Raw genomic sequence first — 14,448 nt, forward strand, 5'->3', positions numbered from 1 at the left:
AAAGATAGGAATGATCTCCTCAGATAGGTTGTTAAGTCTTAAATTGGCATAAATATAGATCATAAAGTCTTGAATTAGAAGGTGAAAGCATTTGTATTTCAAATTTCAAGTCCTGAAAGTTTTCTTAACATAATCCTTAACTAATTAGATTGCTGATCTGAGGGGGAAAATAAAACATAAGAAAAAAAAAAACCTAGCAAACATTAGAGTAATCATATAGCCTTCCTTTTACATTCATGAGCATATAGGTTTGCAGTTTTGATGATCAGTTGAGTAAGAAGACTTTTTTAGCTAAATATTTGGAAATGACTGTTATGGCCACACTATAGAAAGCTATGGTAGTATAAAAAATAAGCAAACAACACACCAGTTTGTTTTCTCAGTGAAGATGCACAATGCTCCATTATTCCCTCCCTCTTAGGCAGCACATCAGCGACCACAGAAACCCCAGAAAGGCCTCTTTCAGCTTTTTGTTTCCCCAGATTAGGATAAAGGAGTGACCTGAAGGATACAGCTCAAAAATAATCTCACCAAACAGAAGAACATATTTGTTGCGCAACCTGTTTGAACCCCAAGCTGAGATGATGAGAGCCAGAAAGTAACAGGCAAACAGCAGGAGAAAGGAGATGACAGTTTTCAGTGCTCTGATGTGGACCTGGGTGTTGGGGTCCCGGTCTCCTCTGCCACTGAGCTGCATCTTCCGGAGATGTCTCATCAGGGAAAAAATTAACAGCACAAAACACATCAGGGATATAGTAAAGGGTATGCAATTCTCTAGCGTGAATACAGCCATATTTGAAAGACGTATCTGGTCCTCAAAGGCGGTCTTCAAAGTCATGTTTCTTTTATATTCAGTCACCCTGACATTGTTATCTAAGGTGGCCACTGCAAGCTGAGTGCCTAACACAGTCAAACTCCCCAACAGTATTGCCACAACTACACCTTTCACTCTCCTCTTGAAATAAAGAAAGAAAGAATTGGAGAAATTAGCTATCTTGAACAAATAAAATATGCTGAGACTCGTAGCAAACCAGATGCTGAAATGGTTGCTTAATATCCAGGCAATGTGAATGGTGATTATTGCTTCTGATGTACAGAGTGATGAATAAAATCTTGCTATATACCAATTTGTTACCATGGCCCAGTATAAGCCAATTCTGGAGAGTGCCAGAGCAGTGAGAATCTGGTCCACTGAAGAGATCTTATGTCTCTTGACCCAATCAATACAGTTCATCAGCACTATGAAGCCATTTACAACATTTCCTATCACAAATTCTACTGTTACTGGGAAGAAAAGCAGGTTCAGCAGTAGATTCCTCATGACTAGTAAGAAAAAAAGGCAAGTCTAATATCACATGTGACAGTTCTTTAATATTCTAACCTTAATTTGTATGAGCAGGTCATATCTGAATGTGCATAAAATTCTTGCTTCTCGGGGCCTGGGAGGGTTAAGCACATATAGTATGAAGTGTAAGGATCCAGGTTTGAGCCTCCGGAGCCTCTGGCTGCCTAACTGCAGGAGGTGGGGGAGGGTCACTTCACAAGCAGGTCTGCAGTTGTCTTTCTCTCCCCTTCTCTATCTTCTCCTCTCTAAATTTCTCCATGGCCTATCTAGTTAAAAAGAAATGGCCTCCAGGAGCAGTGGATTTGTATTGTTAGCACTGAGGCCTAGGGATAACCCTTGAGGCAAAAAAAAAAAAAAAAAAAAAAAATTCTTGTTTCTCTTACTTCTGGGCACCAACATGGAACAGAAATGCAATAGTGCATGGCATTAGAAGAGCACAAAGTTGTCTTTTTTTGAAAAATACTGTTATTCCCCCAAACACTTCAGATTATTTCTTGTTGATGCACTTTAAATCCTTCCTATAGTCTGGGATTGTTGATGTGAAAGTTGAATTCTCATTTGCTAGCATGCAAAGTATTCCCTTTCACTGTTTTGCAAAAATTTTTTTCCTTTGTTTAAACTCTCCATAATTTGTTTGTCGTGTTTAATTTTACTTAGTAACATTTTAAATGTACAGAGAAAATCAGGATTTTGAATTTAATGTCAGATTTATGCAAAAAAAAAACCCCAGAGTTCCTGTCAAAGAGTCAAAATTTTCTTATATCACAAGAAAGCCAATATTTCATAACTGGTTGCTGATAACCAACATTTACATATAATTTTGTTTTTCCATAGCTTAAAGTACACAAGCACACACAGAGAGATACATCTTGCAGATGAAAGGGTATGTTAGTCCATGATTTTTAAGGTGGAAAATGATTCTCAGGAACATTATCCAACTTTAAATACATGTTGGCCTATGCAGGCTTTTTACCCTTGTATTTTGATCATTTTTTTCAGATACACAGGGACCTGGGTTCAATACCCTTGACCCCACCTACAGGAGAAAATCTTCACAAGTGGTGAAGCAGGGCTGCAAGTGAGTTTCCACCTCTTTCCCTCTCTACCTCACCCTTTCCTCTCAATTTCTTTCTGTCTGTATCCAGTAATAATGAAAAAGTAAATTAAAAAATACAAAAAAAGAACTGAAAGAAATGACTTTCTTAGTGTTTATCAACACAGAGAACTTTTGAAAGCAGGTCATGGTTATTTTTCTTCATCCCTATTGTAAAACTTTATCTTTTAGTAAGCTGTTCAACTACTTATAGTAAATTGACTAGCCTTTAGTACTTTTTATTGTACACATATGAAAATGTGTACAAGAAACGGTGATGGTCTCTCTTGAATTTCACTGTGTGCATCATTTTCTGACAACAGTTCTGATTAGTCCCTGCTAACCACAAAGAATCATGATGGAAACAAAAAAGAATTCACAATGAAACACTATCTATTCCAAACATCCATTGTCACTGTGTGATTTAGAATGATTATCATTACCATCCCAAAGAGTGGGGGCATACTCTGGTTTCCCTTCAGATTGTATAAATCTCTCTTCTTTTACTAAAGAGTGAGGGTTCAAACAATTAAATCTAAACCCATGTCATAGTACATAGGTGTTATATTAATTACAGTGAAAGATAGCAGTGATTTTCTAAAGTAAATTGTTAGTTCTCATAGATGCCTAAGTATAAGGAGTAAATTGTTTAATGAGAGACAGTAACATAGAATATATATATGAAGACAACTGACTTCAGGGCTGGGCAGTGGCATAACCAATTGATCTCACACATTCCCATACACAAGAACCTGCCTTCAAGCCCCTGATCCCCACCTGTGTGGGTAGGGGGAAACTTCATGAATGATGAAGCAGTAGTTTTTCTATTTCTCTCTCTCTCTTTCCCTCCTTCCTTTCTTGATTTCTCTCTGTCCAAATAAATAAATAGACATATAAAAAATTACTGTATTCAGAAATATAAGAAATTTTCTACAATATTTGATGACACTAGATTTCTTTATTGGAAAAAATGTTAATGATGTGTCCATCTTAATGGTGTTAATATTTTCATAAACCTGCATACAAACCTTTAGCTAAATTTAGGTAAAATCTATTCTATATTTTATGTGGAAATGGCTCAGTTGCATACACACTAGAAAAAGCAGAAGGAGTGTAAAATGTAGCAGACTCAGGATTGGGTGGTGGCACACTAGACTGAGCATGCAAGTTATCATACTCAAGGCCCTGTTCCCACCTGCAATGCGGGAAGCTTCACAAGCAGTGAACTAGTGCCACAAATGTCTCTCTACCTCCTTTTCCTATCTCCCCTTTTCACCTCAGTTTCTATCTGTAGCCAATAAATAAAATCTTTGGGACCAGGCTGTGGCGTAGCTGGTTGAGGGCACATGTCACCAGGCACAGGAACCCAGGTTCAAGCACCTGATCCCTACTTGGCTAGACAAAATGCCTGGTTGTACAGTTACCATGTCAAGAAAAAATAAAGTTAAGTGTGCAATCACTGCCTTGATTGTCTGACCAGTGCAGTTGGTTTTTGAATGTGCAGTAAAGTCTGAGCTCTTTTCAGTTTCGTTACCAAAGCTAAACAGGAAAGCACCGAAATACTTTAATCAAGACATGGATTCAATTCTGTCCTTGCCACAATCATTGCTAGTCCCTGGTGGCTCCTAATGGACTCCTCTTCATATACTGTGTCCTTGCCTTAGGCTGGGATATTTCATAAAGGGTGTTAGTGTGAACACTGAGTTTTCATTTGTTAGCATGCATGTAAGGACATGCTGTCTCATAGGGTTTTTCCATAGTGTAAGTTCCTCAATATACTGCAGCTCGAATCTAATGTTGACCACAAAGTCAACGTCTTAGTAGACCGAGCTTGACCATAAGCAAGATCTTCATCACTATGGCTTTTTTATTATCAGATTTATTTAGAACAAATCCAGAATTTGCCTTTGAAAGGTATCTAAGACTTTCTTGGAAATATCATAGAACTCCCTAAAAGTTTTCTGATGTCTAGTAATTCTCCATAGCTTTATGTTTCACAAGTTTATAAACACAGATATACATTCACACAAATACATATATATTACATATTACCTGCATAATATGTAAATATATCTATTCATGGATAAAATTCAGTTCCTATAGTTTCCAAAATGTAAAAGTCAGTGTCAAGTAGGTCAACTAGATTTAAATTTCCTTCCCTTCCATAAAGGTTCGTCTACCCACTATCAGTAACCAGATAACAGATCTTTCATGCTCAGTCCTTACATATAGATTTGCTCTGAGTCTATTTAATACTTATATCTTAATATTTCATCATCATTGTTATTATAGCTTTTAGATTAATGAATGGTAAAATCAGCTTCTATCCCTGGATTTTATTCCCAGTTTTCAGTCTGAATGGTATCTTTAGAGAAGCTCAGAGACAAATGTCAGGAAGGAAAATTGAAGATTCTCTCATATATTTTTGATCCAGGATTATTTTTGAAACTGCTGTCCTGGATTATTTGAAACTACTCGGTCGTGAACGAAATATACACATTAATGACCTTGGAGCTGGGGTCTTGGGGTCTCTAAGTGGTCTTTTTATTTCTGGCTCTTTTTTGCTTGTTTTTATTTTTTTATTTTTTATTTATAAAAAGGAAACATTGACAAAACCATAAGATAAGAGGAGTACAGCTTCGCACAATTCTGAGTGGTCTTTGCAGGACTTACTATCCAAGTGTGTGAATTACCTCCAGTACTGTCTGCTAGGTTTAATATTGGTCTGACCTGGTTCAATCCTCAGCTACACTCTGAGGATCAGTGCTTACTCATTTTGTCTGTATTAGACACATCATAGTTAACCTGAGAGAATATCCAGTTGTGAGTAGAATGTAGCAGACTGAAGAAGGGAAAAATACCTAATCAAGAAAATGGGATTTAATTGTTTTAAAGCATATATACTAAATTCATTAAGCACTGTGAGAAAATGGGAAGGGAAGTCAGCTGAACAAAATTCAGCCTAAGGGTAGACTCTGGAAAATGCGCAGAACCTCCCCTACTTTCTTTCTTTTTCCCAGCACCCCAGCTGCCCCAGAAATGACAGAAAGGCCTCTTTCAGCTTCTTGTTGCCCCAGATTAAGAAAAAAGAGTGATTGGAAGGATACAGGCTTAGTATAGCCTGACAAAACAAGACAGCAGGTTTGTTCTGCAGCCTGTTTGAAATCCAAACGGAGATAATTAGAGCCAACGTATATACAGCAAATAACACAAAATAGGAGATCATAGTTTGGAGGGCTCTTGTGTGGACCTTGGTGCTAGGGTCTTGGGCTCCTTTGGCATTCAGTTGCATCTTCTTAAGATGTTTCCCAAGGGAAATAATTAACAGCGCAAAAGACATCAGGGACATAGCAAAGGATATGAAGTTTGTTAGTGTGAATATAGTCATATTTGAAAGACGTGCAATGTTTTTTAACTTGGTCTCCCAGGTGATGTTGCCCTTATAGCCATTCTTCAGCATGTTTTCATCTATGTTTATCACTGAAAGATGAGTAAACAAGAAGACTAATGTTCCCAATATCATCACAAGAAGTACACTATTAAGTCTCCTTTTTAAATAAAGAAATAAGAAATGAGAGAAGTTGGCGATCTTGAGAAAATAAAATATGTTGAGATTCGTAGCGAACCAAATGCTAAAATGGTTGCTTGCTGTCCAGGCAATATTAACAAGAATGTGGACTTCAAAACCATAAAAAGTTGAGTCAAAGCAAGTTGCATACAGATTTATTATTATAACGCAGAGCAAGGCAATTCTGGAAAATGCCAGGCCAGTGAGAATACGATCCACTAGGGAGATCTTGTGTCTCTTGATGCAGTCAATGCAGTTCACCAGCACAATGAAGCCATTGACAAGAATTCCTAGAACAAATTCTGTTGTCAATAGGATGGGGAAAAAGTTTGGTATTGAAGTTAGCATGTCCAGAGAAAAAGTCAAGTACCTAGTATCACTGGTTGTAATCTTTTAATACTCTAATCTTAAATTCTCTATGCAGCTTGGCTATGAGTATGCATGAAATTCTTGTTTCTTTTGGATTTCATCAATGATGTCAAGCAGAAATCCAGCAGGTAGGTAAAAAGAATTACTCAATGCTGTCTTTATGAAAAGCACTGCTATCCTACACACACACACACACACACACACACATGTTGGTATGCATGAGACCCTTTCTGTTTCATTTGGTTTAAATCCCCCCTGCTTAACACTATTCTATTTACATAACCACTTCATTCTATTTACATAACCACTGTTAACAAGTTCCACCCTCCCTCCAGGGCATTTATGGTTCAGTGATAGGATTCTCGCCTAATCTGCCCCCTCTTTGTCACACCCTGATTTTCACCAGTCACTTTTCTCTCCACCGTCTCTATGTCACATCCTGTTTCCACCCTACTTCGCAAGTATATATAAAGACAGCATTGTGAGTTTTACTGTACTTTGAGTTTAACTTAGCTCGTCTTAGATTGTGCTGCGTCCTGCATGAATAAAGAGATACTGCCTACACCTCAACCATGAGTCCCTGGTAGTCTGTTATCCACCCGTGAAGCCAGCCCGGTGAAAACAACATAGCCCGCGCAAAACAACACACACACACACACACACACACACACACACACACACCTCAAATTAACTCCTATTCTTTTATTTTATGTCTTTGCTCTGGGCTGGAATATTTCACAACCGATACTGATGTGAAAGTTGTATTCTCATTTGCTAGCATGCAAATAAAAACATATCCTCTTTCATTGTTTTGCAACTTCCCCTTGCATAACCTTGCCATACTTTCTGCTCAATAACTCTAATCTAATTTGGTAAAATGTTATTTGTCACTGGATTATTATCACTATACATTTTTACATTGGATGTTAAGATTAGTGTAGAAATGGTTCAATTTTTCCCATCCAAACATCAAATTATAATGGAAACCTTGAAAGGGCAATAGTCCCTACCCTAAAGGCTGACTGCTGATAACTAACATTTAAATATTATTTCATGTAGGGCACCAAAGTAAAAACCCTGTGGTGAGGGGTAGACATGCAGCTTCCTGGGACAGTGGGGGGTGGGAGTGGGTGGGAGGGATGGGTCACAGTCTTTTGGTGGTGGGAATGGTGTTTATGTACACTCCTAGCAAAATGTAGACATATAAATCACCAGTTAATTAATACGAGAGGGGGAAATGAATTGTATGTCTCGAAGTTCTTCAAAACACAAACTGAATCTTTTCAATATATAGGCTGTGTAATTGATATGCAGACTCTCTCAAAAGCCTAGACCAAGTAGATCAGAAGCAACCAATAGCACAGCTATATATAAGATACTGTGTACTGTACAGCAAACCATAACAAAAGGACTTTTCAAAGTTAACCCAATTACCAAATAATGTGATGATAACATTAACTATCCATTGTCTTTTTGAACCCTAAGACAGCAGGAACCTCACATCTCCACTATGGAGCCTCTACTTCCCCCAGTCCTGGAACCATTGGATAGGGCCCACTTTCTCGTATGCCTCTCCCAATCCATATCAAATAATATTGCATCTGCCGATCACAACCTAATCAACACAACGATTGCCACCTGAACATGCTTCACTTCAGACTGTGTCCAGAGACTTCACATGTGGAATGACAACCCTTCAACTTCATTACTCGGGTGAGACCTTTCCTTTCATAGTATACTCTAATTTCATCTCAGGTGGTTCACTTTCTAACAAAGTCCCAAAACCTAGATATAGACCAGGTTCTGTGAGAGAGAGCATATGTTCACATGTATCCATAAACTACTGCAAAATATATGCCTGAAAGCAGAAGTGCACTAGAGTTTGCAGTGAGTACCCCCTTAACACTTCTTCTCCACTATTCCAACCTTTGGGTCCATGATTGCTCAACAATTTGTTTGGCTTTGTATGTTAACTCTCTTTTCAGCCACCAGGTGCCAGATGCCATCAGGATGCTAGCCAGGCTTTCCTGGACTGAAGACCCCGCCAATGTGTCCTGGAGCTCCGCTTCCCCAGAGACCCACCCTACTAGGGAAAGAGAGAGGCAGACTGGGAGTATGGACCGACCAGTCAACGCCCATGCTCAGCAGGGAAGCAATTACAGAAGCCAGACCTTCTACCTTCTGCAACCCACAATGACCCTGGGTCCATGCTCCCAGAGGGATAGAGAATGGGAAAGCTATCAGGGGAGGGGATGGGATATGGAGATTGGGTGGTGGGAATTGTGTGGAGTTGTACCCCTCCTACCCTATGGTTTTGTTAATTAATCCTTTCTTAAATAAATAAATAAATATTATTTCACAGGAGTCAGGTGGTAGCACAGCGGGTTATGCACACATGGTGCAAAGCACAAGGACCGGCATAAGGATCCCTGTTGGAGCCCCTGGATCCCCACCTGCAGGGGAGTCTCTTCAGAGGCGGTGAAGCAGGTCTCTCCCCCTCTCTGTCTTCCCTTCCTCTCTCCATTTCTCTGTATCCTATCCTGCAACGACGACATCAATAACAACAATAATAACTACAATAAAACAAGGGTGACAAAAGGGGATAAGTATTTAAAAAATTAAATACCATTTCACTCTTATGTCTGTAAGCAAACAGATACGTGCATACACACATATTCACACCTCATGAATAAATTATTGACCCGTAATGTTTCCATAAGGGAAACAGTCTAGGTTTCAATCTATTTCTCTTTCATTTAGACTTCTTACCTCTGAATTAGTGGTGTCCAAACAGCTCTCATTTAGGACTTTGCTGAAGTGTCTCCATGAAGTCTGTCTCACATTAAGATCATGATTATTTAAATGAATATTCAAAGGTTTCAGAAATATTTCTAGAAGCTTCACAAAAACACATGGTTTCTACATGAGACTTTAATTTGTATGTGAACACTCATTTTTGTTTGGCTATTTGTTGTTGTTGTTGTTTATGCTGTTGTTCTTTAGTATCACTACCAGGGCTATCACAGGGCTTGGTGCCTGCATGACGAACCCACTGCTCCAAGCAGCCATTTTTCCTTATTTGATAGGGCAGATAGAAATTAAGAGTGTAGAGGTGATAGAGTTGGTGAGAGAAAGACACCTGTAGCACTTGCTTCATGGAGGCAGAAGCTCAAACACAGATCCGTGCACATTGTAATGTGTGTGTTCAACCAGGTATTCCACAGCCCAGATCCCTATTTTAATTTCAATTTTCTAGTATTTTTTTTAAGATTAATTGATGGTAAGAATTAGTTTTTAGCCCATGTTCAGCAGAGAAGCAGTTATAGAAGCCAGACGTTCCACTTTCTGCACCCCACAATGATCCTAGGCCCATACTCCCAGATGGATAAAGAATAAGGAAGCTATTAAGGGAGAAGATTGGATATGGAGCTCTAAGGGTGGACATTGTGTGGAAATGTACCCCTCTTATCCTATAGTCTTGTCAATATTTCCATTTTATAAATAACATTTTTTTTTAAATCAGGTTTTAGGGGTCCAGGTGGTAGCACAGCGGTTTGGGTGCACGTGGTGTGAAGTGAAAGGATAGGCAGAAGGATCCTGGTTTGAGCCCATGGCTCCCCACCTGCAGCGGGTCACTTCATAGAATGCAGGTGTCTTTCTCCCCGCTCCCTAACCCCATGCTCCCCTCCTCTCTCAATTTCTCTGTTCTAAACAACAGCAATAACAACAAGGACAAAAAAAAAATGACCTCCAGGAGCTGTGGATTGGTAGGGCAGGCACTGAGATTCAGCAATAACCCTGGAGGCAAAAAAAAAAAAAAAAAATCAGGTTTTTTTTCTCTTTAGATTTCAATAACTTAAAAAAAAATTATTATTTTTTTTTTTATTTAAGAAAGGAAACATTAACAAAATCATAGGATTAGGGGGGGTACAACTCCACATAATTCCCACCACCCAATCCCTATATCCCATCCCCTCCCCACTAGCTTTCCCATTCTCTATCCCTCTGGGAGCATGGACCCAGGGTCATTGTGGGTTGCAGAAGGTAGGAGGTCTGGCTTCTGTAATTGCTTCCCCACTGAACAAGGGCGTTGACAGGTCGATCCATACTCCCAGTCTGCCTCTCTCTTTCCCTAGTAGGGTGGGTCTCTGGGGAAGCGGAGCTCCAGGACACATTGGTGGGGTCTTCAGTCCAGGGAAGCCTGGCTGGCATCCTGATGGCATCTGGAACCTGGTGGCTGAAAAGAGGGTTAACATACAAAGCCAAACAAAGTGTTGAAGAATCATGGACCCAAAGGTTGAAATAGTGGAGATAAAGTGTTGGGGGGTACTCACTGCAAACTCTAGTGTACTACTGCTTTCAGGTATATATTTGCCCTGGTTTATGGATACGTGTGGACATATGCTCTCTCTCTCATAGAACCTAGTCTATATCTAGGTTTTGGGGCTTTGTTAGGAAGTGAACCACCTGGGATGGAGTTAGAGAATACTATGAAAGGAAAGGTCTCACCCGAGTGATGAAGCTGAAGGGTTGTCATTCCACACCTGAAGTCTCTGGACACAGTCTGAAGTGAAGCGTGCTGGGGTGGCACTCGTTGTGTTGATTAGGTTGTGATCAGTGGATGCAATAGTATTTGATAAGAATTGGTAGAAGCATATGGGAAAGTGGGCCCTACCCTAGGATCCCAGGACTGGGGGAAGTTTATGTGAAGTTCTGCTGTCTTAGGGTTCAAGAAGACAATGGATAGTTATTGTTAACATCACATTATTTGGTAATTGGGTTAACTTTGAAAAGTCCCTTTGTTAGACATACAATCAATTTTTCCCCCTCTCATATTAATTAAATAGTGATTTATATGACTACAAGTTAATTGGTGTATCCATAAACACCATTCCCACCACCAAAAGATTGTGTCCCATCCCACCCACCAACCCCCCGCCGGCCCAGGAAGCCACATGTCCATCCTCCCCCTCACCACAGGGTTTTTACTTTGGTGCCCTACTTTAAATTTAGTCAGATCCTGCTTTTAGTTTCCCTTTCAGATCTTCTTACTCAACTTCTGTTGATGAGTGGGATCATCCCATACTCATCTTTATCTTTCTGACTTAGCTCACTTAACATAATTCCTTCTAGCTCCATCCAAGATGGGTCAGAGAAGTTGAGTTCATTGTGTATATATACCACAGCTTTCTCAGCCACTCATCTGTTGTTGGGCACCTGGGTTGCTTCCAGGTTTTAGCTATTATGAATTGTGCTGCTATGAACATAGGAGTACACACCTCTTTTTGGTTGGGTGTTATGGAGTCCTTGGGGTATATCCCCAGGAGAGGAATTACTGGGTCATATGGAAGGTCCATGTCTAGCCTTGTGAAAGTTCTCCAGACTGCATTCCACAGAGGTTGGACCAATTTACATTCCCACCAGCAGTGCAGAAGGGTTCCTCTGTCCCCACAGCCTCTCCAGCATTTGTTGCTGCTGTACTTTTTGATGTATACCATTCTTACAGGAGTGAGGTGGTATCTCAGTGTTGTCTTTATTTGCATTTCTCTGACAATCAGCTACCTGGAGCAGTTTTTCATATGTTTGTTAAACTTTTGGATCTCCTCTGGAGCTAAGTTTGCTGAGCTCTTTGTATATTAGTCTCTTGTCTGATGTATGACATGTGAAGATCTTCTACCATTCTGTGAGGGGTCTCTTTGTTTGTGTGATAGTTTCTTTGGCTGTGCAGAAGCTTTTCAATTTAATATAGTCCCATTTGTTTGTTTCTGCTTTGTCTTCCTTGAGGTTGGGTTTGTTTCATCAAAGATGTCCTTGAGGTTTAGGTGGGAAAGTGTTTTACCAATGTTTTCCTCTAAGTATTCGATTGTTTCTGATCTAATATCCAGGTCTTTAATCCATTTGGAGTTGATTTTTGTTTCTGGTGAGATAAAGTGGTTCAGTTTCATTCTTCTCCATGTTTCAACCCAGTTTTCCCAGCACCATTTATTGAAGAGAGCATCCCTCTTCCATTTAATACTTTGGGCCCCCTTACCAAAGATTAGATGTCCATAGGTGTGGGGGTAAAAAATCAGTTTTTACCTTTAAGTTTTATTTCATTTCAGTTATAATTATCCTCCTAAAGGATTTTCAAGTTGAACATCCACATAACAAGACCAGATTTTTTTCCTCCATAAATATCTGACCATGATAGTCTGTGTTGAAAATATCTCTACAACAATATAATCACCAGTAAAATGCAGACAATAACATTATTCTTTGTCAATAGTAAGTAAACTGTATGAAGTGCCAGCATTCACCTATCTGATACAAAGAAGTAAAGGGCAAGTGGATCACTTTCATTTGATATTTGAAAGTTAATCTGTCAAAACTTCCATTTGTGAGTGAAAAAAAAATAGGTAAGATTTTCCCCTGAAGCAACTCAGATAAGAGAAATAAGTTTTCAAAATAATGTTGTAAATATACCCAGTACTTCCAAAGGAAGGCAGACCTCAGCTAGACTGACACAAAGTGAGAGAGAAGTCTTTAAAAAATTTTTTTTCTTATATTTGATAGGACTAAGAGGAATTGAGAGAGGATAGGAAGTAAAGACAAAGAAAGACACCTACAGCACTGCTTCACCTCTTGTGAAGCTTCTCTATGCAGGTGGGGTTGAATGGCTTGACCTTGAGTCCTTGCCCGTGGCAAGGTGTGCACTAAACCAAGACACTGCCACCTGACCCTGAGAGAGATGTCTGTCTGAGTGAAATGACCATCTGAAAATTCACTGCAATTGCTACCAAACTCAAAAAAGCAAACTTACAGAAAGTGAATTACTATTACTAAAATCTAAGTGGAAATACAAAGCATTTAGAATAGTCAAAATAATATGTTTTTAAAAGTGAAGAATTACAGTCCCTGATTTCAAAACATTCCACAAAACTAAATTAATTGAGACAATATGGTATTGACATAGAAAATACTCATATGCATTGATGAAACACAAACAAAATTTAAAATTTACTTTTGCCATCAAGATAAACCAATTTAAAAAATTTTTTTATTTATAAAAAGGAAACATTGACAAAACCATAGGATAAGAGAGGTACAGCTCCACATGATTCCCACCACCAGATCCCTGTATCCCATCCCCTCCCTTGATAGCTTTCTCATTCTTTATCCCTCTGGGAGTATGGACCCAAGGTTATTGTGGGATGCAGAAGGTGGAAGGTCTGTCTTCTGTAATTGCTTCCCTGCTGAACATGGGTGTTGATAGGTTGATCCATACTCCCAGTCTGCCTTTCTCTTTTCTAGTGGGGCAGGGTTCTGGGGAATTGGAGCTCCAGGACTCACTGGTGAGGTTGTCTGTCCAGGGAAGTCTGGTTAGCATCTTGCTAGCATCTGGAACCTGGTGGCTGTAAAGAGAGTTAACATATAAAGCCAAACAAGTTGTTGACTAATCATGAACCTAAAGGCTGGAGTAGTACAGATGAAGAGTTGGGGGTTGGGGGAGGAATCTCCATTCTGTAGATAGCTATTAAGCATATTTTGCTTAAATTCCAATGGACCTATGGCTATACTAGTTTTTTGGGTTTTTTTTTTCCCTGAGCCTGAAATCTGATATGCAGGTGGATCCTAGTTATTATCTGGAGAGTTTACTCCAGAGGAGTATCATGGCTGGAAAAAAAGACTAGAAAGCTGGATCAGGGAAGAGAGTAGCTCCCTAATATGGGAAAGGGGTATAAATAAGTATTAAATAAATAATAAATATTGTTGACTGTAAACCCCATCAATTTGATCTGATCTGAGGCCCCTATTCAGCTTAGGAGCCTATGTGACCTCTGCACCCCTGTAGATCCGAGCTCACATTCTGTGGTCATCAATAGGAACATTCCAAGTTGCCCCAATATCAGGATCCATCTTCCTCAGATGTAGCATAGAGTATGTTGTCCAGCCTCCCTTCAGAGGATGGAACATTTCTCTACTGTTGTTGATCCAAGTTGAGGGCAAGGTCCTATGGAGGCCAACAATGGGGTCTGTTTTGTTGTTCCTGATATAGATGACCAATAACAGTGGAGAGAGATCTAGGTCCATCAT

At 39.5% G+C, this 14,448-nt stretch overlaps 2 protein-coding genes across 2 annotated transcripts; both read right to left on the bottom strand.

The window, feature by feature from the left end:
• Positions 1 to 403: 403 nt before the first annotated feature.
• LOC103107094 (taste receptor type 2 member 19-like) lies at positions 404 to 1,321 on the bottom strand. The gene has a single exon (XM_007515826.1). It carries the CDS (start codon positions 1,319 to 1,321, stop codon positions 404 to 406), a length of 918 nt encoding a protein of 305 aa, XP_007515888.1.
• A 4,115-nt stretch (positions 1,322 to 5,436) lies between these two features.
• Positions 5,437 to 6,354, bottom strand: LOC103107095 (putative taste receptor type 2 member 33). The gene has a single exon (XM_007515827.2). It carries the CDS (start codon positions 6,352 to 6,354, stop codon positions 5,437 to 5,439), a length of 918 nt encoding a protein of 305 aa, XP_007515889.2.
• Between the last annotated feature and the right edge of the window lie 8,094 nt (positions 6,355 to 14,448).

Source organism: Erinaceus europaeus, chromosome 7, assembly GCF_950295315.1.
Source record: "Erinaceus europaeus chromosome 7, mEriEur2.1, whole genome shotgun sequence".
Lineage (NCBI taxonomy): Eukaryota > Metazoa > Chordata > Mammalia > Eulipotyphla > Erinaceidae > Erinaceus > Erinaceus europaeus.

Excerpts from the sequence above, each read along its gene's own strand:
- LOC103107094 (XM_007515826.1), bottom strand. The coding sequence starts at position 1,321 with ATGAGGAATCTACTGCTGAACCTGCTTTTCTTCCCAGTAACAGTAGAA.
- LOC103107095 (XM_007515827.2), bottom strand. The coding sequence starts at position 6,354 with ATGCTAACTTCAATACCAAACTTTTTCCCCATCCTATTGACAACAGAA.